At 41.3% G+C, this 27,025-nt stretch overlaps 1 protein-coding gene across 2 annotated transcripts in view; it reads left to right on the top strand.

Moving 5' to 3' along the window:
• The first annotated feature begins 268 nt into the window (after positions 1-268).
• arhgef12b (Rho guanine nucleotide exchange factor (GEF) 12b) overlaps positions 269-27,025 on the top strand; it is a 67,040-nt gene continuing 40,283 nt past the window's right edge. For both annotated transcript variants that reach the window (XM_056285004.1, XM_056285003.1), the window contains exons 1-8: positions 269-1,064; positions 16,903-16,997; positions 21,231-21,329; positions 22,252-22,301; positions 23,962-24,019; positions 24,302-24,522; positions 24,799-24,912; positions 26,881-27,006. In XM_056285004.1, coding sequence (XP_056140979.1) covers positions 1,021-1,064; positions 16,903-16,997; positions 21,231-21,329; positions 22,252-22,301; positions 23,962-24,019; positions 24,302-24,522; positions 24,799-24,912; positions 26,881-27,006 — 807 coding nt within the window. In that variant the 5' untranslated portion in view covers positions 269-1,020. The remainder of the gene's footprint in view (positions 1,065-16,902; positions 16,998-21,230; positions 21,330-22,251; positions 22,302-23,961; positions 24,020-24,301; positions 24,523-24,798; positions 24,913-26,880; positions 27,007-27,025) is intronic.

The following is a 27,025-nucleotide window of genomic DNA, read 5'->3' as shown; positions in this document are numbered from 1 at the left end:
GTGTCAGGATGATTCATGTCAGCCTAAAAAAGCAAGATTAAATCTATTCAAGAAATGAAGAAATTGGTTCTGTGCAATAAGTACAGTAAGTTCCCTATCTAAAGTAGAAATGGAAGCAAGCTCTCAAGTTTGGTAATAACAGATGAACGAGAGCCCCAGTGCGTCAATAAGAGGGGATGGGGGGGGGGTCTTTTTTCGACCTTTCTGGGGTGGGGGGGGGGTAAAGCATTTCCTCTTTCCACTGGCTGGCATCACATTGTGGGGAGAAACGGGCCAGGCCAGTGTAAAGCAGCCTATCTGGGGGAGTGAGCGGACGAGGTGCAGCAGCGGCGATGTTTCGAAATCACATTTGGAACTTGTGAGATTCGGAAAAAGTTCGACGCGCGAAGTGGCCGCGGATGACGTCATCCTTCCGGACAACAAGGATAGGCGACAGCAGGCAGCGCTGCGGTCGAGATACTTGCAGAGAACGTTGAACGTTCCGCGTCGACGTCTATATCAAGTTGTGAAAACTTGGAGAAACCCCGAAGAAAGCGTGATCGGTCGCTGGCGAGGCTAAAAACTCCACCAACGCGACTTCTTTCGGCAGGATATATTATTTGGGGGTGAAAAAAAACAACAACGATAAGTGGTCTGGTATGCTAATTGTTTGCCATTTGTCCACTGACTGATGCTGACAGCGGTTGGCGAAGTCCCGATTTTGGGATGTGATGTTTGCCCTTGAAACATTCGGATTACCTCGTTTTATTATCTGTTTACGTGATATACCGTGTTTTTATCCTACCACAGTGGTCTGTGGAGTGTTTACGTTCACAGCTGGCCCCTCTCACAAGGCATTTCCCTCACCCAACTGCATTAAGGTTCTTTAACTGAATTCTGAACCGTGTTGTCTCGGATATACATCGCAGTTTGGTAGTTGCGGGTCGTCTTTGATGGACTTGACTCTGGGCCGAGTCATTTTAAACGGGAGAACTGTTGCGTGGTGTTAAGATGTTATTCGGATAAAGTCCGTGGAAACATATGAGAAGCCCAATGAGTGGCACGCAGTCAACACTCGCTGACAGGTAAAATCTCCTTCTTTTTTTTACCCCAAGTTCGTCTCTTCAAAACATGCATCCTTGAGATCCTTCTGTGTACCTGAAAATGCATTGAGTCTGCCCTTAGTTTCCCCCACATTTGTTTGCGAAAAGTGTAACTGTTAAACTGTAGTCCACAACACTGTTTTTTAATCATAAAGTTGATTTTAACACTATTAAGATTTCCTGACACATTGTATCATTTTGTTTTAATGTACCTTCAGCCAGAAACAGTAGGGGGACAAGTCCACCCCCCCCCGACCCCCTGACCCCCTGAGCCAGTAATAGGGATGTCTGTTAAACATTAACTGTTGGTATGGAAGTACTATATCATACACTATATTCAAATGAAAATGCAATCCCAGGTGCTACATTTGAGTTTTCAATTTAAAATAGTCTTGCAGGCAGGACTACTACTCGTCATAATATTGTCAGCAAATGTAAATTCTATACATGGAAACTGAGATGAAATTGGGGTCATTGCCATTGAATTGACATTTTGCGACAGAGAATGCATGTGTAAATTAAAAATTACAATGTAATAATGTTACCATTTTAATATTGTCTCCCAAATACTCCCTCTACAATAATCCATATATATGCCTTGACAGTAGTACCCCAGAAGTCACTTTTGTGTGTGTGTGTGTGTGTGTGTGTGTGTGTGTGTGTGTGTGTGTGTGTGTGTGTGTTCCTATGTCTGTATGTGAACTTAGACTAGATTCAAAGAGGTAGGAAAATAAGAAAAAAATGGTTTAAATATGCATATATACTGAAATTGATCTGTGGATTGCACAATGGCTATGGAAGAGGACACTAACAGGTGCAGTGAAAGGAACCTGACATTTCGCCATGGTGATATTTAATCTAAGTGGATTCAGTGTCATGTAGTCAAGTTTACAGAGAGAACTGTATGCATTATGGAGCACAAGATGATCTAGTGGCTGAATGGATGGTCATGAGAAAGGAAAGATTTGACTTACTACAAATGGCATCAAAATGATTGTGAATTTCCTCCTCTGGGTCAAACTGAAATGCACAACAAAAAAACAAAACAAACAGAAACCTAGGCCAGCATCTTAGTGAAAATGTTTGCTTTTCAACTGTTCATAGCAGAACACAATCCATAATGACTTGAAATTGATATCTTGCACCGTTTGTAGTTTGTCCAAGTTGCCCGTTGGTGCCAACATCAAAAGCTTCCTTTCATTTAAACAAAAGGCCTTCCTCCATTTATGCAAGACTACAATTTTGCCAAATATTGAAGAAATGGTAAAAGGTTTAATGCCTTCGACTATTCAGATTCCTGTGCATGCAAGTCAACTATGGATTTTTAAGCTCAGCATTTAGTGGGTCTTCTGAGAAAACGCCAAAATAAAGACGCACGCAGCTGCCTCATAAAGTCATTTGATTCTGTGACCTTCAGTATGTAGTAAGATAACAGTACAATGCCATTATTTTTCAGTACAGTTGTATGACAAGCCATTTCGAATCTTAGTTTTTAACTGGAATCCTGTGTTTTCACTTAATATTTTTGTGGGCTGCTCATTTAGTCGTATGTTTTCAGCACTATAGCAGACTACAAACTACATAGCTATTAAAATAAGTTGCTGTAAAAATGCAATAAACTTCACATTAAACATCAGAACACTTGATGATGAGTTTGGAATAATAAAAACACATTGTAAACCAAAGACAAATAAATACTGTACAAGAGTAATGTGTGATTGGTTTCTTCAATTAAGCCCCACAGCACTTAAAGCTCCCTGAACTTCCAGCGCTGCATTACTACATGATAGTAAAAGATAGTAGAGCAATAAACAGGCAGACAGCAGCCTACTATGTTCCTGCCTACTCTGTTCTTGTCTTATTTATGGAAACTCCACATTCAGTGGCCATTGCCACTCTGTGTCAAAAATAATTTGTCTCAGTGAAAATACAGGAGGCTATCCAGATTTGCCCAGATTCATATTGGAATTAATGCAAGAAGAAGAAGAAGAAGAAAAAAAGAAAAAGAATCGATGTTGGCTGCCCTGCCTAGTCTGAAACTTGAATTTATGGAGAGAGACTGACTCCTTAACCCCTGCCACACTACATGATAAGCTACAATTGCAGTTAATGCCAATTGATATAGACTGCTCAATCTTGAGGTCTATTTGGGATGTAGAAATTGGGCAAAAAGTAGTGTAGTGAGATCCCCACATTAAGCACTGCCGCTATGTACTGTGGATTTTATTACTGCTTTCTTGGTGAGATCTTGTTAAATCAATGCTCAAGTAATACTCATACTTTGTTAATACCTCTATAACCTTAGGTTTGACCTCACAGAAATGCTTTTATGTGCACCCCAGGTATTCACTGATCAACTTTTACTGTGAAAATCACCTCTATTTATAACAATAAGCTATAATCTAACAATAGTAACAACATAGTAATATAATATACTAAGAGATACCCATTACCTGCAGTGGTTGATGGCCAGTGGGGACCAGATTTTTGCCTAGCCTAAAACTTGTGTCAAATCTTTTGTTGTTTGTCTCCATTTGAGTAAATTCAACACCCATGGTCAGTGACATGTCATTTTATAGCATTTTATGGCATATTTATATTATCACATGTTAAAATGTTGACATTTCAGAATCAGAATCATGTTTTTTGGCCATGTAGGTTTACACTACATGGACTTTGACTCCGATTTTGTGGCTCTGTCAGTGTACTTACAATGTTACAATGTTACAATTTCATTTAGCGGACACTTTTATCCAAAGCAACGTACATCTGAGAGTTAATACAACACAAGGATCTAGTCAGGAGGCAACAACGCCAAAAAACTAGGTTCAAGTCTGATAGGACATAGGTGTCAACAGGCAGTGCACAAAGGCAAAGCATAGGGTGCATAGAAGCATTTTTTTATTTATTTTTTATTGATACCATCAGGTGTGGAGGTGTTTGTGAAAGAGCCGGGTCTTTAGCTTCTTCTTAAAGATGGAGAGGGACTCAGCAGATTGAATGGTGTTTGGTAACTCGTTCCACCACCAGGGAACTACAGAGAAGAGTCTAGCTCGTGACTTAGGTCCGCGTTGTGGTGGAGGTGCCAGGTGCCTTTCATTGGCAGAGCGTAGTGAGCAGGACCGAGTGTAGACCTGAATGAGGGAGTTCAGGTAGGCAGGAGCCGTTTTAGTTGCTGTTTTGTAAGTGAGCATCAAGGTTTTGAATTTGATGTGGGCAGCAACTTGGAGCCAGTGGAAGGATATGAACAGTGGCGTAACGAGCTGGTTGAAGACCAGATGCGCCACTGCATTCTGGATCATTTGCAGTAGTCAATGTGTGATACTACAAGAGACTGTACCAGGAGTTGTGCTGCATGCTCAGACAGGTAGGGTCTAACTTTCCTGATGTTGTACAGGGCAAATCAGCATGACTGAGCAACCGAGGCCATATGAACCCTAAAGGTTAGCTGGTCATCAGTCATGACACCCAGGTTTCTGGGAGACTTTGTGGGCATGAGTTGGGTTGATCCGAGCTGGATATTTATCTGTTGTTGTAAGGATGGACTGGCTGGGATGACAGGGAGCTCAGTCTTAGATACGTAGGTTAAGTCGAAGGTGGCATTCTTTCATCCATGAGAGATATCAGCAAGGCATGGTGATATCTGTGCCGAGACTGTGTGGTCATCTGGTGGGAATGATAGGAAGAGCTGGGTATCATCAGCATAGCAATGGTATGAGAAACCATGCACCAAGTGAGGTGGTGTATATTGAGAAGAGAAGGGGACCGAGCACTGACCCTTGAGGCACCCCTGTGGATAAGCCGTGTGGTTTGGATACTTTTCCCCTCCAAGATACTCTAAAAGATCTCCCAGAGAGGTAGGACATGAACCAGCAGAGGGCAGATCCTGAGATACCAAGCTTAGTGAGTGTGAAGAGGTGAATTTGGTGGTTAACCATGTCAAAGGCAGCTGACAGATCTAGCAGCAATAAAGCTGAGGACTGACCAGCAGCTCTTGCCAAATGCAGTGGTTCTATTACTTTATACATTTATTTCTGATTTTTCCCTTTTTTCTCCCAATTTAGTGGCCAATCGATCCCTATTGTAATTCAAACACCCACCCTCGTACTGCATGCATTCGCCAACTGCATCTCTCTGGCCGGCAGTCTCGAAGGAGACCGCCTCCCCTCTTTCGTGACAAGGCGACTCCAGGCCGAACCACTGTTTTTTCCGACACACACAGAGACGCATTCACATGACAAACACAAGCCGACTCCGCCCCCCTCCCAAAGACAGCGTTGCCAGATATTGCTGCTTCATCGAGTTCGGCCATAGTCGGATCTGACGAGACTGGGGCGCGAACCCCAGTCCCCAGTGGGCAACTGCATCGACACAAAGCCGATGCTTAGACCGCTACACCACCGTGGACCCCAGTGGTTCTATTACTGACAGGAGTGCAGCCAGACTGATTCGGATCATGCAGATTCTTCTCAGGAAGGAGTTCAGAGACATGGTTAAATACCATGTGCTCAAGTATTTTTGATAGAAAGGGTAGGAGTGAAACCGGTCTGTAGTTTTCAACTTGGCCTGGGTTAAGCGTAAGTTTTTTTGAACAGCTTGCTTAAATATAGTGGGGAACACACCCATTGTAAGTGAGGAGTTGATGATGTGTGTGACTACAGGGTTAAGTTCGGGAGAAATTGTCTGTAAGAGGTTGGATGGTATTGGGTCCAGTCGACAGGTAGTGAGATGAGAGTCCAGCAGAAGCTTAGAGACTTCCTCCTCAGTCGGGAGAATGAGGTGAGTGAGGCACTGTTAGCTGGCAGCAGCAGACAGGGTTGGTCAAGCTCAAAGAACTGGTTACTGATGGCAGGAATCTTATCAGTAAAGTATGAGGCGAACATGTCAGGAGTGAGCAAAGTGGATGTTGGAGGAGGAGGTGGATTGAGGAGTGAGTTAAAAGCAAAAAACATTTTTCAAGCATCAGTGGTGGCACAGATCTTGTTCTGATAGTAAGTGATCTTAGCTGTTTTTAAGCTGGAGGAGAATGATGCTAGGAGACACTGATAGTCACTGAGGTTAGTGGACTTTCTGGTTTTACGCCATTTTCTCTGCCACTCTGAGCCCCACCCTTTGCTCTCTGATGACCTCAGTGAGCCATGGACGGGGGGGGGGGGGGTTGTTATGAGCAGGTTTGGATGCTAGAGGGCAGAGATTGTTAAGAGAGGAGGCTAGTGAGGAACAAAATTTGTCTGTAGCCTCATTGACAGGAAGTGAAGAGAATTCATTATGAGGAGGCATGGAAACCAAGACCTCATTGGAAAGCTGGGTCAGTGTAAGGGACCAGAACATACTTAACATAGAATAACAACACTACAGCACAATAATCTTCAGCTATATACACAAGGATTGACTATATACAGGCGAAATAAGAGATGATAAAGTACAATGGTGCAGAGAATATATCGGAATATATTTGCCTGGGCGGCATGGTGGCGCAGTGGTTAGCATGGTCACCTCACAGCAAGAAGGTCCTGGGTTCGTGCCCCGGGGTAGTCCAACCTCAGGGAGGTTGTCCTCTGTGTGGAGTTTGCATGTTCTCCCTGTGTCTGCGTGGGTTTCCTCCGGGGGCTCCGGTTTCCTCCCACAGTCCAAAGACATGTAAGTCAAGTGAATTGGCCATACTAAATTGTCCCTAGGTGTGTGTGTGTGTCCGGGCAGCCTGTCCAGGGTGTCTCCCCGCCTGCCGCCCAATGACTGCTGGAATAGGCTCCAGCATCCCCGCGACCCTGAGTGCAGGATAAGCAGTTCACATAATGGATGGATATATTTGCCTCTTACAGAGAGATTTTTGAAATAGTGATATAGTGTCATAGGCGAGGAGGGGGTACATTTTGCAAAAAAATTGATTTCAAATGTCTATGGTAAGAACAACAAATGGAAAAATGAGAGGATACAGAAGAAGGCTGGAGGTTTGTGTTATTCCTGTACTTAAAGAAAATGTGTTATGAAAACTAACCATTTGAAAATGATCTTGGCCATGGTACAGATCAAATTCCTTGCTCCAAATGTATCTTGCACTCTAGTTTGACCTATGGCCAATATAAGAAACACACTAATACGGATTTTAAATGGATTCCCTGCATTACAATTTACACCAGTTTACAAATAAAGGTAAGAAGGTATATTTGAGGGACCTTGTGTGATGCAGTGGGTGTATTGGACTAACACAATAGTGTCTCAATGCTGTTGTTACCTGTGGCACAGTTGGGTGTTGTAGGTAATATTATTGGCAATGCTCCATGGTGGGGAGCCAGTAGGAGTAATGTGTCCCACCATTGCAATTAGTACAACTGCCAGGTGGATCTGGGGTGAAATAGCATGAGTCTCTGCATGCATTATGTTTGCCTGGAGAAAACCTGGCAGATGAAAAGAAGTGGTTTGCTGGGTGGGGTCTTGGGAGAGCAGGAAGTTGGAGATGCCAAATTGCTCGATGGTGTTTTAAGCCCCCAACGTACTCTTCCAGGCAGCGCTGCATGGAAGGCACTCTCCGCCCCCAACTTTTTCATCCAATCAAAATGTTGTTTAAAAAAATGACATATGCTTTGAAATATAGCCAACACTAGCTGCTAGGGATTTTCTTTGCTGAACGGACACCTCAGCTAGCTAGCTAACTGTAAACAGATTGCAATGGTAGATTTTAGCTAACTATTTTAAGCCAAGGTTAGCTCAAATGCAGTCAATCTGTTCAAATAGCTGGCAGTGGTGAGCATTCAGTTTATGTTGGCATGTACTACTTTTAAACTTATCCGTGCAGGACAGAGTTTACTTAGTAATGGGCTAGCAGTTAGCGCTAGCTAAGTTCCAGGCGGCCAATTCATTTTTTGGGTGGTTATGAGAGCGACTGAGTAGTGCTATTGCTATGTAGTTAGGCATTAGCCTATGTCTCCCAGTCTGCTTATTTAAACAACTACGACAACCTAGTTTTAAGTGAGCTGCACAAAGGCATGGTTGAGTGGGTGTCTTTCCAAAACTCCTTTAGGCATCCAGTTGTTGCTAGATAAGTTGTACGACATCTGGACATAGCAGCTAAGTAAGTTAAAGCAAAACTGTCGCCAAAATGCAATCTAGGGTCTTTTTGTGAATGTACATGAGTCAAACTTTCATTTAAAAGGATATTTACGTCAAACGCTGCTCTTTTAAGATTGACATTTGTTTGAGTCGAACTCCTTCACTGCAGAAGGAGGGAAAAAGTTGAAATCTAGCGCCAGTGCTGTGATTGGCTGAAACTGCAGGGGGCGGGCAGTGCCTTCCATGCAGCGCTGCCTTGAAGAGTACATTGGGGGCTTAAAACACCATCGAGCTGCCAAATTGGGATGTCCACCCTTGAGTAATGCATAAACCCTGGCCTGGGTCTATCTATCACTTGGTGTTAGAACGTCACCAATGTGGTGCGCTGTGGGTCATCTACTTAGCCAAATACAGCTCCACAGCAGTCAGATAAAGTAGACATCAAGCTCACTGTGCTTTGGCTTATCAGAGAAGCGGGGCATACGTGTATGCTTACTTCTGAACACCCATACCAAGTGCCCAAGTATTCAAGTGTGGCTCAAGTGTGATGGGCCCATACTCCCTGTTTTACCACCAAGAACTATTCCGTGGCCTCACAAACCACGTTCTCTCTATAAGGAGGAAAGTGATAGAGTCGTCCTCTGGTGGTAGGGTTCCTACCTCAGAATGAAATGGCTTGAATTCGTGACAGGTCGTTTTTAAAGAGATTTTCAACTACTTGGCAATGTTAAGGCAGCGATGCCACTTGGATATGATTTGAGTCAGCCTTGATCCAGATTATCTTTGTGCAGTTAGAGACAAAAAAACAACAACCCCAAAACAACACTTTTTATAATGATGTTTGATGTGTATTTTCTGATATCTCGTAGTTCATACCCCCAAACATATCCCCAAAGCCTGCGATTTAACTATGCTGGTATGGTTTTGCAATCATTTTTCAAAAAAATTGGGTCAATGGAAAAATGAATGGAGACTCCGCGTCAGTAGGAACGTAACCACTAGTGGGCGTAGATCTTCATTTTTTTTCTGTTCTTTTTCTCTAACACAATAAATACAATCCCATAAATGCCAACTATTGGCATTACTTTGTTCTTCTCTCCACGTGTTGCTCTTTTCAAAGTCTCCGCCCCTATTAACAGCAACAACAAGCACTTGAGATAGCTAAATTATTATAATGGAAAATTTTTAGCAAAGATTTAGATTGCACAATAAGGCAGGTCTGCTTGGTTCATTCAGTAGATTCTCTTAAAGATATTAAAAAAATATGGTTTAGAAAATATATTATCTAAAAGGGAACCACGTGCTTGTTTGCTGACCAGTAATGGCTAATGAATTGTTTGTTCTTTTAACCAGTCAAGTGAGTTTCTGCAGAGCTAATGTGCTATCAGGCTTTATCTTACCTCTTGGATAACAATTTTCAATTATTTTTATATATTTTTATATGTAGAACTCTTAAAGCATAATCAACTTCACACCATCAATTATTTTGGATGGAGTTCTCTCATGTCACATTGATCCATATGCAAGGGCTCGCCTCCCATATTAAAAATTTCCCTTGGTATTATTTTGTTAGGCCCATGATCAACGATTCTTATTGGTTAAAGAAATTCAAACAACCCAGAATGTTTTTTTTTCCACCTAATCCAAAATGATAATGGGTTCTGCTATACTTCTCTGCTGCACTGGCACAGTGATGCTACAATGGAATGTGGAGATAGGTCTGGCTATGAGATTACCTCCACAGAGCCATAAGGATGCTTGTTAAGAAAGTACTACTCGTCTGTGCATTTGCAGTACACAGGCTGGGCATTATTATTTGCATTAGCGTACCTACATAGAGTTTGTTTTGGGCCTAATTCGGAGATGTTTGATAATTGTGGGCCCAGATCAGAATTGTTTTGTACTATCATTCACATTCATCTTTGGAGAGGGTTGTAACCCTAAATGGTAGTTTGTGAGGGAGTGAGTTTGAAGCCAGATTCATGTGGTGCTTCACATCTAGAAGGAGGGAGGGGAAGATTAGTAGCAATTCCAGGCCCCTCCGTAGTCCCCTAATGAGCTCTAATAAATTCACAAGACTGAGACTGAGCGCTTGTAGGTGGTAAAAAGACTCAACTACATGGTGAATTTGGGAAAGTTTTCATAGCAGCATTGTACAAAGCTAATGTATATCACTCATACATTCTGGGGCATGTTTGGCTCAGGCCATTGCTGGTTCTCATCTTGGGTTGCTGTTATTCTGGACTTCCCACAACAGAAGCGCATGTTGTGCGCCATGCAGTTTGCTTCTGGTTTAGAGAGACAGGTGAAAGATGTGACTTATGGGGTGCCTCTGTAGCTGAATGGATTCAGTGCATACCACATGGTCGCAACCGTTGCTGGTTCCATTCCAGCCGGTGGCCTTTGTTGCATGTCATTCCCCTCTCTCGCCCCCATTTCCTGTCTGCCTCTTCACTGTCGCTGTCTAATAAAGGTAAAAATGGCAACAACAAAAAAAGGTGACAAGCAACTGAATGTCTTAAAATGAAATGTTTTTTTTTCTTCTTTTAGCTCTGGAGATCTTCCTAAATGATTTGACTGAACAATTCCTGAAGACTAACAATTTGATAACTATAGCGAAAGGGCACTGTAAATGTGATTTGACGCATTTTTATGTAGACCACAAGCAAGACTAAAGTGAACTTTTGGCTGTAATCAGTTTTACAGATAGGCTTAATCGACAGTAAAACCACCCAAGAGTGAAATCTATGCCCAGAGCCAGAAAATGGGATTAAGATGAATGACTAGAGAACATGGGGTGGCTCTTTTGCTCTTTGTCCCACCGTTTCGCTGATCTGGGTGTTTTTTTTCTCCACCCCTTAACCCCCTCCCCGAGGCCCTCATGGGAAGCGGTGACATCACTGATTAACAATGTCTGTCAGGCCCACCAGGCCACTGGCCTTTCCTGACGGAGCTGCTGACCATAGACATGCACGATGGGTACAAACCACAGCTTATTGTCATTCTACTCCCAGCACAAATGCAGCAATTAGGGCCATACAAACTACATTTTCTAGGAAGGATTTGGATTTAACACTGTCTTTTTTTTTTAGTATTATTTTTATATTTTGCTACAAGCTCTTGTGCAGAGACAATGTAGATAGTATGTAAAAATGTCAACACAAACTCCCTGCCAAATTTTGGCAATAACAGAGCTTCCCCTGATAGCAATAACCCTCTTTGATGACACACCCCGGTAATGTAGGGCAAAATCTGTTCAGTTTTTATGATTATTCTTGTTGAATTCCTTGTATCTTTTTTTGTCAGGGAGTGCATTCATTGTCCAGATTTTGATATGAAGTGCTAAAAATGACATATCAGCCACTTGAACAATGTACTGGTCAGACCTTGACCTTTGAAAACAAAATTTTTTTTTTGATTAATTCATCTTCAAATGTGGCCCTGGTAAGCACAAGGGGATAGGTTTAATTTGGATTTGTCAGAGGACTTTACATAATGTGATTTCAATACTGGGGGACAGGTTTAAAACCCCCATCCCCTTCTTATCTGTTTTAATAATAACCCCCTGCCCTCCAAAAGAAAAAAAAACAAAAACCAATTTCATACAACTTGCCCAATGAACTGGTCATTGATTATGGATTGTTATATGATTAAATTATCAACATTTATTGTTGAAAATCCTATGCATGCTAAAGTCGCCTTTCCTCTCAATTGTAGTTTTTTACTATGCCACCTCTTCTCTGTATAACGTCAGTTATCCTCTTAGTTTAAAATGAGCACAAATAAAAATTTCAACCTTATATTTTACTACTTTGAGTGTATTGAATGATACGTTGGTTATATATTTGCACCAGGACTCACAGAAAACGTATAGGTGGTCCTTAGCCAGTGAAGCCTCAAGATGTTACTGCATCTTGAGTCTGACTGTGGACAACGCCAAACTTTTTGACCACTTACCATGCAGGAAGAAGCTGCAGCTCAGAAATGGCATAACAAAATAAAGTCAAAAAGTTTGATTTCATTGTGAAAATCAACTTACGATATCAGGAACGGGCCATTCCTGTACTGGATCTCAGGAATGTTGTACTGCCTCTGAGTAGAGAATAAACCTTGTCAGAAAGCCAAACAAGCAATGAAATGCTGTTCAGGCACAGTGTTCAGGCCTAAATCCGTCTAAAACGCAATATAACCTGCAGCTTTAAGTAATCCCACTCCAAAGTAAGTGAAACAAAGACTAAAGTTTTAGCTTTATCTGAGTGTGTCTTATCAGGCCTCTAGTGCTGATTTCTTTGCTGTGAACATCCCCAGGGAATTGTCTGGTATTTTTTGGCTTCTAAGTGGACTGTTGCTCAGGTTTTTTTTTTTTCACGTCTTGTTAACTTTGTTACAAGAAACTGGAGAAGTCTTGTAAAAGCTATCTAACTCGCACACAACCCAACAGACACATTTTAGCTGTCACGTTAATCACTTAAATAATGATGTCCTCTTGTGGCACCGTCATTCTTTTCTAATAGTCGGTGATTTTTCATTTGTAATCATGAGTTCATGACTTTTGAAAACTTCAAAACTGCTGCTTCAAATGTAACTGAATATCACAATGGAGAGTTGGCTATACAGTAAATGCAATGTTTTTACTATTACACAAGATTTTACCCGTATTGTACGTTATACATGTGATATAGATTGGTACACTGAAGAGCCAAAACATTATGACCACTCACAGGTGAACCAAATAACATGGATCATCTCCAAACAAGGGCACGCGTCAAGGTCTGGGTAGATTAGATGCCAAGTGAACAATCAGTTCTCATAGTCAACATGTTGGATGCAGGAGAACTGGGCAGGAGTAAAGACCTGAGTGACTTTGACAATGGCCAAATTGTTATGGCCAGACGACGGTCAGAGCATCTCTGAAATGGCAAGGCTTGTGGGCTGCTGCCGGTCAGCAGTGGTGATTACCTACTGACAGTGGTCTGAGGAGGGACAAACCATAAACTGGTGACAGGGTGTTGGGCACCCAAGACTATCCCATCTGGTCTGAACCAACAGGTAGGTCTATTGTGGCACAAGTCACAGAAAATTTCAACGATGATTGCTGGAGGAATGTGTTGCAACACACAGTGCATTGCATCCTGCTGCATATTGGGCTGTGTAGTTGCAGACCGGTCAGCATATCCATGATAACCCCTGTCCACCGTTGAAAACGCCTACAATGGGCACGCGAGCGTTGGACCTGGACCATGGAGCAGTGGAAGAAGGTTGCTTGGTCTGGTGAGTCCTATTTTCTTTTAGATCACGTGGATGGCTGGGTAGTACTTTTGAGCCATTTACCTGGGGAAGTGATGGCACCAGGATGCAGTGGGAAGATGACAAGCCGGTGGAGGGAGTGTGATGCTTTGGCCAGTGTTCTCCCGAGAAACCCTTGGGTCCATTCATGTAGACATCAATTTGACACGTGCCACCTACCTAAAAATCGTTGCAGACCAGGTACACCCCTTCAACTGGATAATGCACCCTGCCACACTGCACACATTGTTCAGCAATGGTTTGAGGAAAATAATGGAAGTGTTCAAGGTGTTGCCCTGGCCTCTAAATTCTCCAGGTCTCAATCCAATTGCGGGTCTGTGGGATGTACTGGACCAACAAGATCCATGGTGGCTCCACCTCGCAACTTACAGGACTTGAAGGATCTGCTGCTTATGTTTTGGTGCCAGATACCACAGGACACCTTCAGGGGTCTTGTAGAGTCCATGCCTCGGCGGGTTGGCGCTGTTTTGGCAGCACACAGAGAACCAACAGCATATTAGCCAGGCGGTCATAATGTTTTGGCTCATCAGTGTAGGCATTGCCTGATAACATGGCTCTGTACTTAATACCTTTCATGTTGATTTACAACGTGTTCAAAGTGAAAACTGCCAGATTTAATTTGAGGGTATTTTAAAGTTAATTTCAGGGAAGTGTAATGCAGTCCAGGACTACGAACCAGGAGACAGTCTGTATCGGTGAACAACCACCAGTAGTAGTTGATATGGTGGACAGTGAAGAAACTGACTGGCGACACTACTAAGACATTAGAATTGATAAGGTTGATGTTGTGATTACAAAGACTGGCAAGTGATTTTTATTATCTATTTGTGTTCCACTGCAGCTGTAATTTGACTAAAACACATTCCTTTTATTTTCTAATTTATTTGCTATCAGCAAACTATCAACCCAGTAATTCCTCATGATTTTACTCATTACTCATTAGGTCTGTAAATTCAAGTCACATTTATGCCTCAGCTACTTAGCCAAATCCAGCTGTGTAGAATATGTCTGCCCTCAGTCAAAGCAGTCTGGCCTTTCCATATCACTTCCTAATCTGGTCACACCATAGCACTACAGAGGCCTTTATTTTAGACTGCCCCTCCCAGTTAAATTGTCACCATGATCACCAAATCCTTCCTCTCGCTGTTAGCATCACCCCCATTCCTAATCATAACATTATTGTTTTGTCTGGGGGAATAAAGCTTGTTCCAGCTGCTATGACTTGTTCAGGGAAATAGCTTTTGCATCATATAGGAGCTCAACGCAGTGTTATTTTAAAAGGAAAATAGTCACATCTCTTGTCTTTTATTTGCTTTAAATTAGATGGTTTTTGTTTTCTTTGTTGTTGTTTTTTTAGTTTGTACTATTTGGACATTTAAAATTGCAATCCCCCAAATTTTCCCAAATCCTGTCACCCCTGCCTTCTCTGTAAGACATGTATGCCTCCCTACCAGTCTCCCTCCTACTTGTTCCCAGCCTTCTACCACAGTCAGGAAATGGGAGGGAAGCCAGAAGCCCTCTCTGTTTCCGGGAATCTGTCCCACTGAGCCACAGTGTAGTAAGTTGCCTGTGACGTGAACACCATTGTTCAAAAGTGCAGGATCCCTGTTGTCCAGGGAAGGAACAGCAATGCAAAAACACCCCCTCCTTCCTTGCACGGAAGGAGGAGAGGGGTTTAAAAGGGGAAAGAAGAGAAGGAGATGTAATCTGTACTATTTTTACATCAAGTCGGCCTCCCACTTGAGATTTGGGGCGAATGCTTGTTTGATCTGTCAGAGAGTGACACAAACACTGAGCATGGCTAAAGTGTGCTGGAGCCATTATCCAGCAGGCCCCTTTTTGTCATGAAATAAATTGACACCGTCAGTGTGTGGTTTGCGCTAACCCATTTGGAAGTGTTAATCCTAAACAGATTGGCACTGATGTTCCTTTGATCGTGTTTTTAGTAAATTGTGGGACTGAAAGTGTGTGTGTTTGGGGGGGGGGGTAAGCTGATGTCACAGTGCTGCAGAAAATAAAATGTTTTATGATCTTTGTGACCACCTTGTAAGGTGGTCATCACATCTCCAGCCGTTTTCCACTTCAGTGCTGTTTAAGGAAAATGGTTGTTCTTGTGGCCAAATGGAAATAGAAGATATTTTGGCTCTTTGTTTGTGTTTGCATATTTTTCTAAAGATGATTATGCTGTTAATAGAATTGTACATTAAAAGTTAATTAGGCAAAATGTGTTTGTGCTTAGAGGAATAAGCACGCAAAAAATAACTCCGCTAATGCATTTTTTGCCATTTGTCAATTTAAATGCTGCTCCTGCCCAGGGTGGATTGCACAACTTTTCTAATCATATCAAACTCTGAAAAGAAAAGGCACCACATCTTTAATAATTGAAATTTGCAGATTGCCTGTCTTTTCAATCTAGAGACGTACAATGTTTTTTTTTGTGCTCACACTACACGAGCATGTCCAATCATAACAGTCAAACATATTTGATAAAATTGTGACATCTGGACTGGTTGAAGGCTTGATTAGGAGGTGAGAGATTTGAACTTTTTTTAGGGGGGGGGGGATTCCCCCCCCTTTCCCCCCCAATTGTACCGGTCCAATTACTCCACTCTTCTGAGCCGCCCCAGTCTCTGCTCCACCCCCTCTGCCAATCCAGGGAGGGCTGCAGGCTACCACATGCCTCCTCTGATACATGTGGAGTTGCCAGCTGCTTCTTTTCACCTGACAGTGAGGAATTTCACCAGAGTGACATAGTGCGTGGGAGGATCACGCTATTCCCCCAGTTCCCCCTCCCCCCGAACAGGCACCCCAACTGACCAGAGGAGATGCTAGTGCAGCAACTAGATCTGGCTTCCTACCTGCAGTGATGGCCAATTGTGTCTTTAGAAACACCTGACCAAGCCGGAGGTAACACAGGGATTCGAACCGGTGATCCCTGTGTTGGTAGGCAACGGATTAGACCGCTACGCTACCCGGACGCCTTCGAGAGATTTGAATCTTAACATGTGCTGACTGTCCATGGTGACCTCCCCTCTTTTGTGCAGACCAGTGCAGACTCTTCAGGATCTTAAAAATCTGTCAAATCAGGGTTATAATCGTCCTTTAGACTACATCATCTCATGTTTTCCCAGCATTACCTGGGCTAGGATGGTTTCAACAGAGCTAGCAGAGCAGCCTAAGATACCCGCTTCATTAACCAACTTCCTTCACCTCCTACTGGGGCACCCACAGCTGTTTCCAGCTGGAAGATAGAATCCCTCCATTTCTAATGCAGATTGTTAAAGAATCCTGACTCTTAACTTGGATACTATGTATTGATAACATTGTTATTTACAGTAATGCCGAGTTTTTATATAGGACATTGTGTTTACTCGATGAAAAAATTCTCTTACTGAGATACTAAATTAAGCCAGAATGAGGTTTGTTTTTGTGTGTTTTTTGACTGTGCTAACTTTGTCCATAGGACCCCAAACATTCTCAACAAGGACCACCCGCTAGACAAGAAACATAAGAATGACAAGTCCCACGTTTCCCTCAAACATGAGTTTGACCCAACAGGTAAGAAATGCATACTGTATTCTCATCATTTCCTGGAATCTATAAATTGTGAGTGAATATTAACTAGTACATTACCATTCAGTGTGCTTGATAGAGCCCATTGTCAAACATGGTGTTCTGTTTTGTGAAGCTGCCTGCCATCAATACATTTGTGGAAAATCAGTGCCTTCCTTCTTATGTTGCTACTCAAATGTTTTGATTCAATAAAATGTTTTATTATGATGAATTTAGAACATTTATTTCCTGTAGAACACATTTGAAATTGAAAGGGTGTCCAGGTAGTGTAGTGGTTTATTCCATTGCCTACCAACACGGGGATTGCCGGTTCGAATCCCTGTGTTACTTCCAGCTTGGTCGGGAGTCCCTACAGACACAATTGACCTTTTGCAAAGTACCACCCCAGGATGGTGCTTGTCCAATCCATTAGCAACGGTCCGTCAAGCTTTCAAACACACAACAAAATGCTGAAACGGTGTGCCTATGGGATCTGCAAATCGGATAGTAGATATCTGAAAAGTTTCCCAAAACCCAGAACGCAAGAAGCGCAATGTCGGCAATAGATTTCGCAGTATAGCAGACCCCATGGCCAGCTTAATCCATCCAGAATCAACAAAAATACCTGTCTGTTCCAAGCTAAGCTTGCTACTAGCTATTATTGATAGCTAATACAGCTAACGTATTATTAGTTACTTTTACCCACACAACGCGCTGATTTCTTCCTTCATGTTTTGGTGTTTTCCGGCTACTTCCTGGATAGTTCTGAAATGCTTGACGGGCATATCAACAGTAACTAAGGGGGGCGGGACTTTGCGAAAGGTCAATTGGCCGTGTGCGCGGGTGGGAAGCCAGATGTGGATATGCGTTCTGGTCGCTGCACTAGTGCCTCCTCTGGTCGGTCAGGGTGCCTGAACTGGGGGGAATAGCGTGATCCTCCCATGCGCTACGTCCCCCTGGTAAAACTCCTCACTGTCAGGTGAAAAGAAGCAGCTGGTGATGCCACATGTATCGGAGGAGGCATGTGGTAGTCTGCAGCCCTCCCTGGATCAACAGAGGGGGTGGAGCAGCGACGGGGGCGGCTCGGAAAATAGGGTAATTGGCCAAGCACAATTGGGAGAGAAAGGGGGGGAAAAATCTAAAAAATATATATATTTTTAAAAGAAATTGTTTCACCATCATCATATAGTGTAACTAATCCATAAAACATTGTGGCCAATTGTAGACTATTAGTTTGTCCCCTTGTGTGTCATGCACTAAATTGTTACAGCTTTTAGCTTTCTCATAAAATCTTATCAACAACGAGCTTCAAATTTGAAGCCTGCTGCCATGTTTGTCATCTCTGGCTACAGTAAATTGACTGTAATTTGTTTTGATAACAGAGGTTGGGTTATAGGTGCATGCTGACATCTTGCGTAATGACATAAGTATATTCTGACACGGTGAGACATCAAATCACAAGACGGACATCACATTCAGTGCATGAAAATGGTGTAAAACATATTACAAACCATAGGTTATAAATAATTATATCTACTTAATATATATTCAGCATCCTATCACTATTTGCATTAAGGCAGAATTATTTAAATTTGCTAAGATTTATGGAGAGAGATGGTGAGAGACCAGTACATCATGAATTATATGTGCTTAGTTGGAAGGAAATACATGGCATACGTTATGGATGGACTTTGTATACTGTCTTGTGCAGAAATTACAAGAAATGCAGATTTGTTCAAATATCTCTTGGTTGTGATAAGAATCACCAAGTAACAGTGGTGGCATTAGAATTATTTCCATATTCGGTGATGAGGGGGAGAACAAAGATACTGTGGATGTGTGAGGGTTGTGTCCTAGAAAGGCAGGTTGCGTAGTGCAAGAGCTATTAAAAGACATTTTTGAGGTGATGAGTGGTCCTGTTTGCAATGGGCAGCTACCCAGAATAAGGTATTTGGAATGTATTTTTTTCTTTTTTTGTGTTTGGTCGTTTGTTTCCCGGTTGATGTTATTCAACTGTTTTCTGGAAGGCAACTGGATGCCTGTCATCTACCATCAGTGCTGACAATATTCTCATTTAATAATCTTCCAGCAGAAGTGAGACCAGGATTGTTTGTCATCCACTGACCTTTTCTTATTGTCCACCAGGAAAACATCCTTTTCTCTGGATTGGCCAGAGGTTTTATGGATTTTATTGGTGGTGGACACCTTTTGTGCTCCTGTTTTTTTTTCCTGCATGATATTTAGTCATAGATATTCATACTGAATTCATAATTTTTGTGCGACAGGGTCTCTAACACATGGTGGATGAATGAATGAATGGATGAATGAATGAATGATTTATTTCAGTCATACATTTGTGTTCATATGCGACAGACAGGGGAAAAAAAGAAAACATCATCGTATACATTTACCTCAGTCCATTTCACACAACAAAACTCAATCAATCAAAGACCAAAAAAGGAATAGGCTGAAGCCCAAGGCTTATTGTTGCCTATCCTATACAGTCCTTAAGTTAACCTAGGATATCAGAGTTACAAAAGGAAGAAAAAAAGAAAAATGTATACTAATTGGTAATCCTTCATTATTTTACATTTTAAAGATTTTCTGAAACTCAACAGCGAGCTACACAATTTCAACTCATTAAGACCATTCCATAGCTTGACTCCCAAAAATGAAACACATCTGTATTTTACATTGGTTCTCACTTTACATATATCAAAAATACACAACCCTCTTAAATTATAGTTTCCTTCTCTTAATTTAAAAAGTTGTTTGATACAAACAGGAAGGCATTTACTTCCAGCTCGAAAAAGTATTTACAATGTTTTTAATAATATCTAAGAATTTTAAGTTGCAGGACCGTATAAATAATGGATTAGTAGATTCATGGTAATAAGCTTTATTTATTATTCTAATAGCTCTTTTCTGATGTTTAATTATAGGATCTATATTTGTTTTATAAACATTTCCCCAAACCTCAGCACAGTATGACAGATATGGCATTATCAGTGAACAATACAATATACACAAACATTTCCTATTCAGTAGATCCCTTGTTTTGTAAAGAATAGCAATAGATTTAGATCATTTCCGTTTAATATATTCTATATGTGGTTTCCAAAAGAGTTTATGATCTATAATCAATCCCAAGAATTTTGTTTCAAATACTCTTTCAATTTCAACTCTATTTAACTTCAGTTTTATTTCACAATTAACCCTAAAACCACCGAACACCATACATTTTGTTTTATTTTCATTTGGTGATAACTTATTGAAATCAAGCCATTTTTTAACATTCTTAATTCCCTTTCAACTGTTTTCAACAATTCTTTCATATCTTCCCCAGATCAAAATAAATTTGTATCATCAGCAAACTTAACAAATTTCAGCATATTAGATACCATAGAAATATTATTTAAATAAAGTATAAACAACTTAGGTCCCAATACTGAACCTTGTGGAACACCACAAGTTACTCTTCTTAGATGTGATTCAGTGTTTTCAATATTCACATATTGAAACCTATTATTTAAATAACTTCTTAACCAGCATTGTGTGACACCTCTTATACCATAGCGGTTCAATTTCTGCAAGAGTAAGGAATGATCGATTGTGTCAAATGCTTTACGTAAATCAATAAAAACACCTTATCTACTGCTTATCCTCTTATCTACTTCTGTTGCTATATTTTCTGTGTATTTGTGTCAAAAGTGAGCCTTTTGACAGAGTCTCTCAAAAGTGTGACAAGGTTACTGACATTACAAACTAGGCGGCACCATGAGATTGAGGTTTGTTTTGAAGGGGCATAATAGTGAGCTAGTTCAACCTCCTAGCAAATGGACATGGATGAGTTTTTTCCTATGATGGCAAATGAAGATGCATACAAACACACATGCAACCACCATTACCCTGTAGTGCCACCAAACTGCATCACTTTGGGCCGATACATAACCCCCTGATATATTCTCTGCACCATTGCACTTAATCACCTATTATTTCACCTGTATAAGTCAATCCTTGTGTATATATCTGAAGATTGTTGTGTTTCAGTGTTGTTATTCTATGTTAAGTACACTGAGAGAACCATGAAACCGGAGTCAAATTCCATGTATGTGCAAACCTACATGGCCAATAAACATGATTCTGATTCTTTTTACATTTTCTTTTGAAGGGAATTAGTATAAGATGACAATAAATGTTGTGTGTGTTTGCATGTGCGTATGATTGTGTGCACTGCAGGTCTTGTTCAGCGTTGTGTGATTATCCAGAGAGATGAGAATGGCTTTGGGCTGACAGTAAGTGGAGACAATCCTGTATTTGTGCAGCTGGTCAAAGAAGGTAAGGGTCCACACACGAGCATATTGCAAAGTAGGCTTAGAAACAGGCTTGGCTTACTAAGCTATAATTAAAATATAACTATAATATAATTACTTATAAACTAGTAAACACATTTGAACATGTAAATGTTTTGTACAATTTTTGTAATTTGTACAATTTTATACACTTATATAATTATATATATGTAATTTGTAAATTTGTAAATTTTATGAATATAAATATATATTTATATATATAATTTTATAAAATTATATATATATAATTATATATAATATAATTTTATATATTTTTATGAGTTCTTAGTAAAATGTATGGCAGAAAAGCAAATTCACAGTAGGAATGTGTTTATGTGTTGCTGTAAAGCCCACTGAGGCAAATTTGTAATTTGTGATATTGGGCTATACAAATAAAATTGACTTGACTTGACTTGAATGTTACTTATTTAATGCTCATTAAGGGTAGACCCTACCCACTCCTGTGCTAGTTTTTTAAGTCTAATGGATGACAGGTAGGAGAGAGAGGAAAAAGCCTTGTTGGGAGTACGCTTGCATTCAGCGCCAGAAGACTTCACTGTACAGATTTTTAAGAAATTAATGAATAAATATAGAGATAAAAGTCAGTGTATTTTCTCCCATTGTATTTTTTTGTTTTGTTGTCATTTATTGTCAGAGAATTAGCGTAGATACAATTATTCTTGTCATGATAAAGAATTTATATTCTGTTGATTCATTGTCAGCAGACATGCACTACATAGTAGTGTGAATAATTTCAGTGCTCAAGGAACATGTAAAGCAACTACATCCATATCTGTACTACATCTGTACATCTGTACTACAGAGCTGTCCTTAACACGTATGCACACCTCAAACCTGCAGAAACAGCATCTCTAACTCTCATGTGTCGAATGTCTTTGGTATTGCAGATGGAGCTGCAATGCGAGCTGGTGTACAGACGGGTGATAGGATCATTAAAGTAAGCATTGGGCATCTTCTATATCCTATCATACATCTATGATTAGAATAAGTTATTTTGGTCTGAAACTGTCTGATCTGAGGTGGCACGGTGGCGTAGTGGTTAGCGTGGTCGCCTCACAGCAAGAAGGTCCTGGGTTCAAGCGTCGGGGTAGTCCAACCTTGGGTGTCGTCCTCTGTGTGGAGTTAACATGTTCTCCCCGTGTCTGCGTGAGTTTCCTCCGGGTGCTCCAGTTTCCTCCCACAGTCCAAAAACATGTAGGTCAGGTGAATCGGCCGTACTAAATTGTCCCTAGGTGTGAATGTGTGTGTGTCAGCCCTGTGATGGCCTGGTGGCCTGTCCAGGGTGTCTCCCTGCCTGCTGCCCAATGACTGCTGGGATAGGCTCCAGCATCCCCGCAATCCTGAGAGCAGGATAAGTGGTTTGGATAATGGAATGGACAATCTGAGCTAAAACTTTCCGAAAATGAACTTCAATAAAACATGAAGTAGGCTGGTAAACAACATCTCTGAATTCAACCCTGCCCCGCTTTTTTTTTATATACCAGAATTGGTAAAAAAAAAAAAAAACTTTTAAAATTGGATATTTTTCAGAGTTTTGGTAAAACAAGTTGGTTGTGCATACGAGGGAATGAAAGATAGGGAGCGCTAGCCAGGCCGATCACAATAGAACAAATGCAGAGTGTATGCGTCTGCTTTTTATGGTTTTAGAAGGGGAAAGCCCAGAGAGAAGTGACAGTTGTGAAAGTACTTTCTTATCTGTACTGAGTCTGGTGGTAATATGGAAGTTCCTTTTTATTGGACCTTGCAGACAAGGTGTGTCTGAAAGGGGTTTTTGATGAGTAGATCATCTTGTTTGTCATTCTCAAAACCTACTCATGATACAGACTTGATCCTATCGAAGCAGCAGACCATAATTTACTACTGCTCTTCAATTTTTTTTTGCCAGGCCGGGTGAGTCCCTATTTACTGGCATGATAATAGAGTTCGTCTGGCTGATGGCGTTGACAATAAGCTTTATACCAGTAGTGCAACAAGTGGCTACATACCATGCTGTGGTCACCATAGGCTACTACAGCCACAGTCTGTAGCTGCAAGAACACTGAAGTATAGGGATAATTATTAGCTTCAAGTTATTCTCGAGGAACAAACAAATATTTAAACATTCAAACCATGTGTTTTAGGATTATTAAAGCACCAGTTCTAAAATATAGCATATGCACAGCTACCTTAAGAAGGAGGCACTGACTGTACCCTGATCCATCAGATCTAATTAGTTATGCCTTAAATGTATAGAGCATGAGTTTCCTCCATAGGGTGTCTGGGCTCAGTCTTAGAGATAGGGTGAGGAACTCAGACATCCGGAGGGAGCTCGGAGTAGAGCCACTGCTCCTTCACCTCAAAAGGAGCCAGTTGAGGTGGTTCGGGCATCTGATTAGGATGCCTCCTGGGTGCCTTCCTTGGGAGGTTTTCCGGGCATGTCCAACTGGGAGGAGACCCCGGGGTAGACCCAGAACTCGCTGGAGGGACTACATGTCCAATATGGACTGGGAACGCCTTGGGATCCCCCAGGAGGTGTTGGAGGGCATTGCTGGGGAGAGGGACGTCTGATGTAAGTTTTAGAGCTGAATGTAATTTGAATGCTCTTTGTTCCCCGGCAGGTTAATGGGACCTTAGTTACACATTCAAACCACATAGAAGTTGTCAAGCTGATAAAATGTAAGTAAATATTTGTAGGTAAGTGAATGGCTAAGTAAATATCAAAAGGACATTTGCAATTGTCAGACATTCCGGGAAGTCATTACATTTTCTAGCAAATTGGACTTTGAACATCAATCTAGTTTGCAAAAAGTGCCCGAGTTGTTTAAGCATTACACCATCATCTGTAACTGCAAATGAATGCTGTTCAATTTGTTTTACAAGCCCAATGTATGTGCAACATCCCTTCTCCCTGTCTGCACCCCTTCAGCCCTAAATTCTCTTCTATTTTACCTCCACTAGCGGGTTCCTATGTTGCCCTGACAGTACTAGGGAGGCCACCAGGGCTTCCCCAAATACCCCTGGAAGTTGAGGAAGCGGAGGTGGAAGGGGGAGAGGTTGGCTTGTCATCCTCTCTCTCTGCTCCCCAATCCCCTGCACTTCTAAGCAGGGAGCAGTGCAGCCCCTTCAGCGCCAGCACCTCAAGTCCCCAAGACCACATGACCTACCCTCTGCCTCCTGGGGTAAGAAAGGAGAGGGGGTGGGGCTTGGAATGGCTGGTGTGTGTGTGTGTGTGTGTGTGTGTGTGTGTGTGTGTGTGTGTGTATGCATGTGTGTGTGTGCACTTGTGTTAAGGTCTTCATAAATTCAGGTCGTTTGTAAAGAACACACTTGAAGGGGTCTGTGAAATAATTTGTTTTTCCTGACAACAAATTTTTTTCTAAACTTGGAAAGTTTTAAAATTAATTTTTAGAAAAGTCTTTACGTTTCACTGTATACCTCATGGGGGTGTGTTTTAGGATGGTGCATCATGGCCCAGGGACGGCAAAATGGATGAGCGGGAAGGCGAACTGTCTCAAAGCGAACAACCTCGCTCCTCACAGTCCGATGGGCCGTGTGCCAACAACAACTCTGTGAGTATAATAGTTATAATTGTAAACCACCACACATAATAAACACCCAGAACCATGACTTAACCATCCATCCCATGTCGTGCCAATTATTTGGGCTAGGGTTGTGGAGGGAACAGGGCAAGCAGGGCAGCCCAGACATTAAGAACACCCTTTCTCATACACTTGTTCCAGCCCACAGAGCATCCATTGCGTTAGTAAACACTGTTCATAAACTCAGAACAACCATCGAATCTAGTATTTCAAGTAGTAGGAATACAGATCTAATCAACAGAAAATTCGTTTTATGCATAATTTGTGTTAATCTGAGTTTCTTCTACATTCTGCAGTTCTGTAGAAAATTCTCTTTAATTTGTGTAAATCTGTGTTTCTTTTCTGCAGAACTTCAGAATGTAGTTCTGAATTCAACAGTAATGAATACCGATATTCAGCAATTAGTTTCAAACTGCAATATGTTTTGACAAATACATGTAACGATTGTGTTAAAAACCATGTCTTAGCTGTGAGTAGCTGGGCTTCATAGGTTGCTATTCTAAATCCTGTAGAAAGTAGGGAGGTAGCTGGCAATTTTTCTTGCTATCTTTTTTTTTTCTTCTTTCTAATTCTTGTGTATACTACTTTGAAGAAAACACCAGACTGTACATGTTTCATAATAGTCCAAATTCCCGTCAAAATCATATTTACTGTTACAGGCTCTGCCTCATGGTTAGCAGTATTCCCAATAGGGTCCATAATTTTAGTAAAGAATGCCCTCTCATATGCAATTGCTGTGAGGACAGAGACACTTTATCAAAATGATCCGCCATTGCTACCTTAACAATTCATGACTAAATGAAGACCCTTGACCATGCTGAATTGAAAAATTTGAATTTAGAAAATGTTACTTTTTTCAGGATAGTCATGAAAAGGCAGCAGATAATAGTACTGTACAATGATCAACTCTGCAGGTTCACACAACCGAGCACCAAGACCTGATGTTTGCAGCACGTTCAAGTCAAGTCAAGTCAAGTCAAGTCAATTTTATTCGTATAGCTCAATTAAATTGCCACTGATAAGCATTCAGGAAGTGAAAAGTTGTTTGTGTGTGTGTGTGTGTGGGCGGGTGGTGGGGGTATGGGTGTGTGTGCAGATCTGGTTCTAGTTGGTTTTGGTAGCACACTAACTTGCAAGCTCTTATTCTAAAAGCAGGAAAAAAGGCGAGACAGCGCTGCATGCTAGATTTGATGATACCAGATTTGATGGTACCAGAAAAGTAAGGATGTGGATTAGCTTCTTGCTAACCTTGAATGGATATACTTTATGTATCTAGTATCTAGGATTATTTATACTCCTTATTTGTTGAGCACTTTCCCTACCACTGAGTGCTTCTTTTAAGAAAGTTTTATATATGTGTGTGTGTGTGTGTGTGTCACACAAACTTTTTTTTGGTCATATATTTTGTTGTTATATAAATATGTTTTTTTCTTTTCCTTTTGTAATGTATAGTAGCCGAATTAACTCAAGAGTAGGTGAGAAAGGGTAGGAAAAAATAAGTGTGTGCTTCCTCCTACTGCTTGTCCAACATGTAACAAATAATCTGATGTATGTGGAGATTTGTTTGCTGAGTTTGATGTGTGGATTTGTTTATCACTTCAGATTATTGGCAATGGATTATCTGTACGTTATATCCTGCTTATTTACATGTTCGAAATAAATCATCATTCATTCTGGTGGTAATCAACGAAGTCCATCTTCTGACGTTAATGAATCTCTACCGACACTTAGAGTGTGAGGCTGAATGCTACAAAAGTCAGGCTCATGTGGAATCCACTGTAATAATGAGAGTCCATTTTATCAGCATTTCTATAAATAGGGTTGATAAGGTCCAAGGCATAGACCTCTGGGGATTTCCAGTATTCAGCACCAGACTAAACAGTTCATTAGGCCTAAGTGTTTTGCATGTGTGTTTGTTTGTGTATGTGTGTCTGTCAGGTGCCTGGTTGCCCTGTTCCAGAGAGTCCAAGCCAGAGAGAGACTCCGTGCCATAGCACAAATATCAACCCCCAAGACGCCGTCAAGTTTTGCCCCTCGACAGACACAGAGGACACGCCCGACATGGTGAGATTAGGCAAAGGCG

The sequence above is a fragment of the Lampris incognitus genome, chromosome 8 (assembly GCF_029633865.1).
Source record: "Lampris incognitus isolate fLamInc1 chromosome 8, fLamInc1.hap2, whole genome shotgun sequence".
Lineage (NCBI taxonomy): Eukaryota > Metazoa > Chordata > Actinopteri > Lampriformes > Lampridae > Lampris > Lampris incognitus.
Note: the sequence above shows the minus strand (reverse complement) of the source record. Positions and strands in the feature narration are given on the sequence as shown.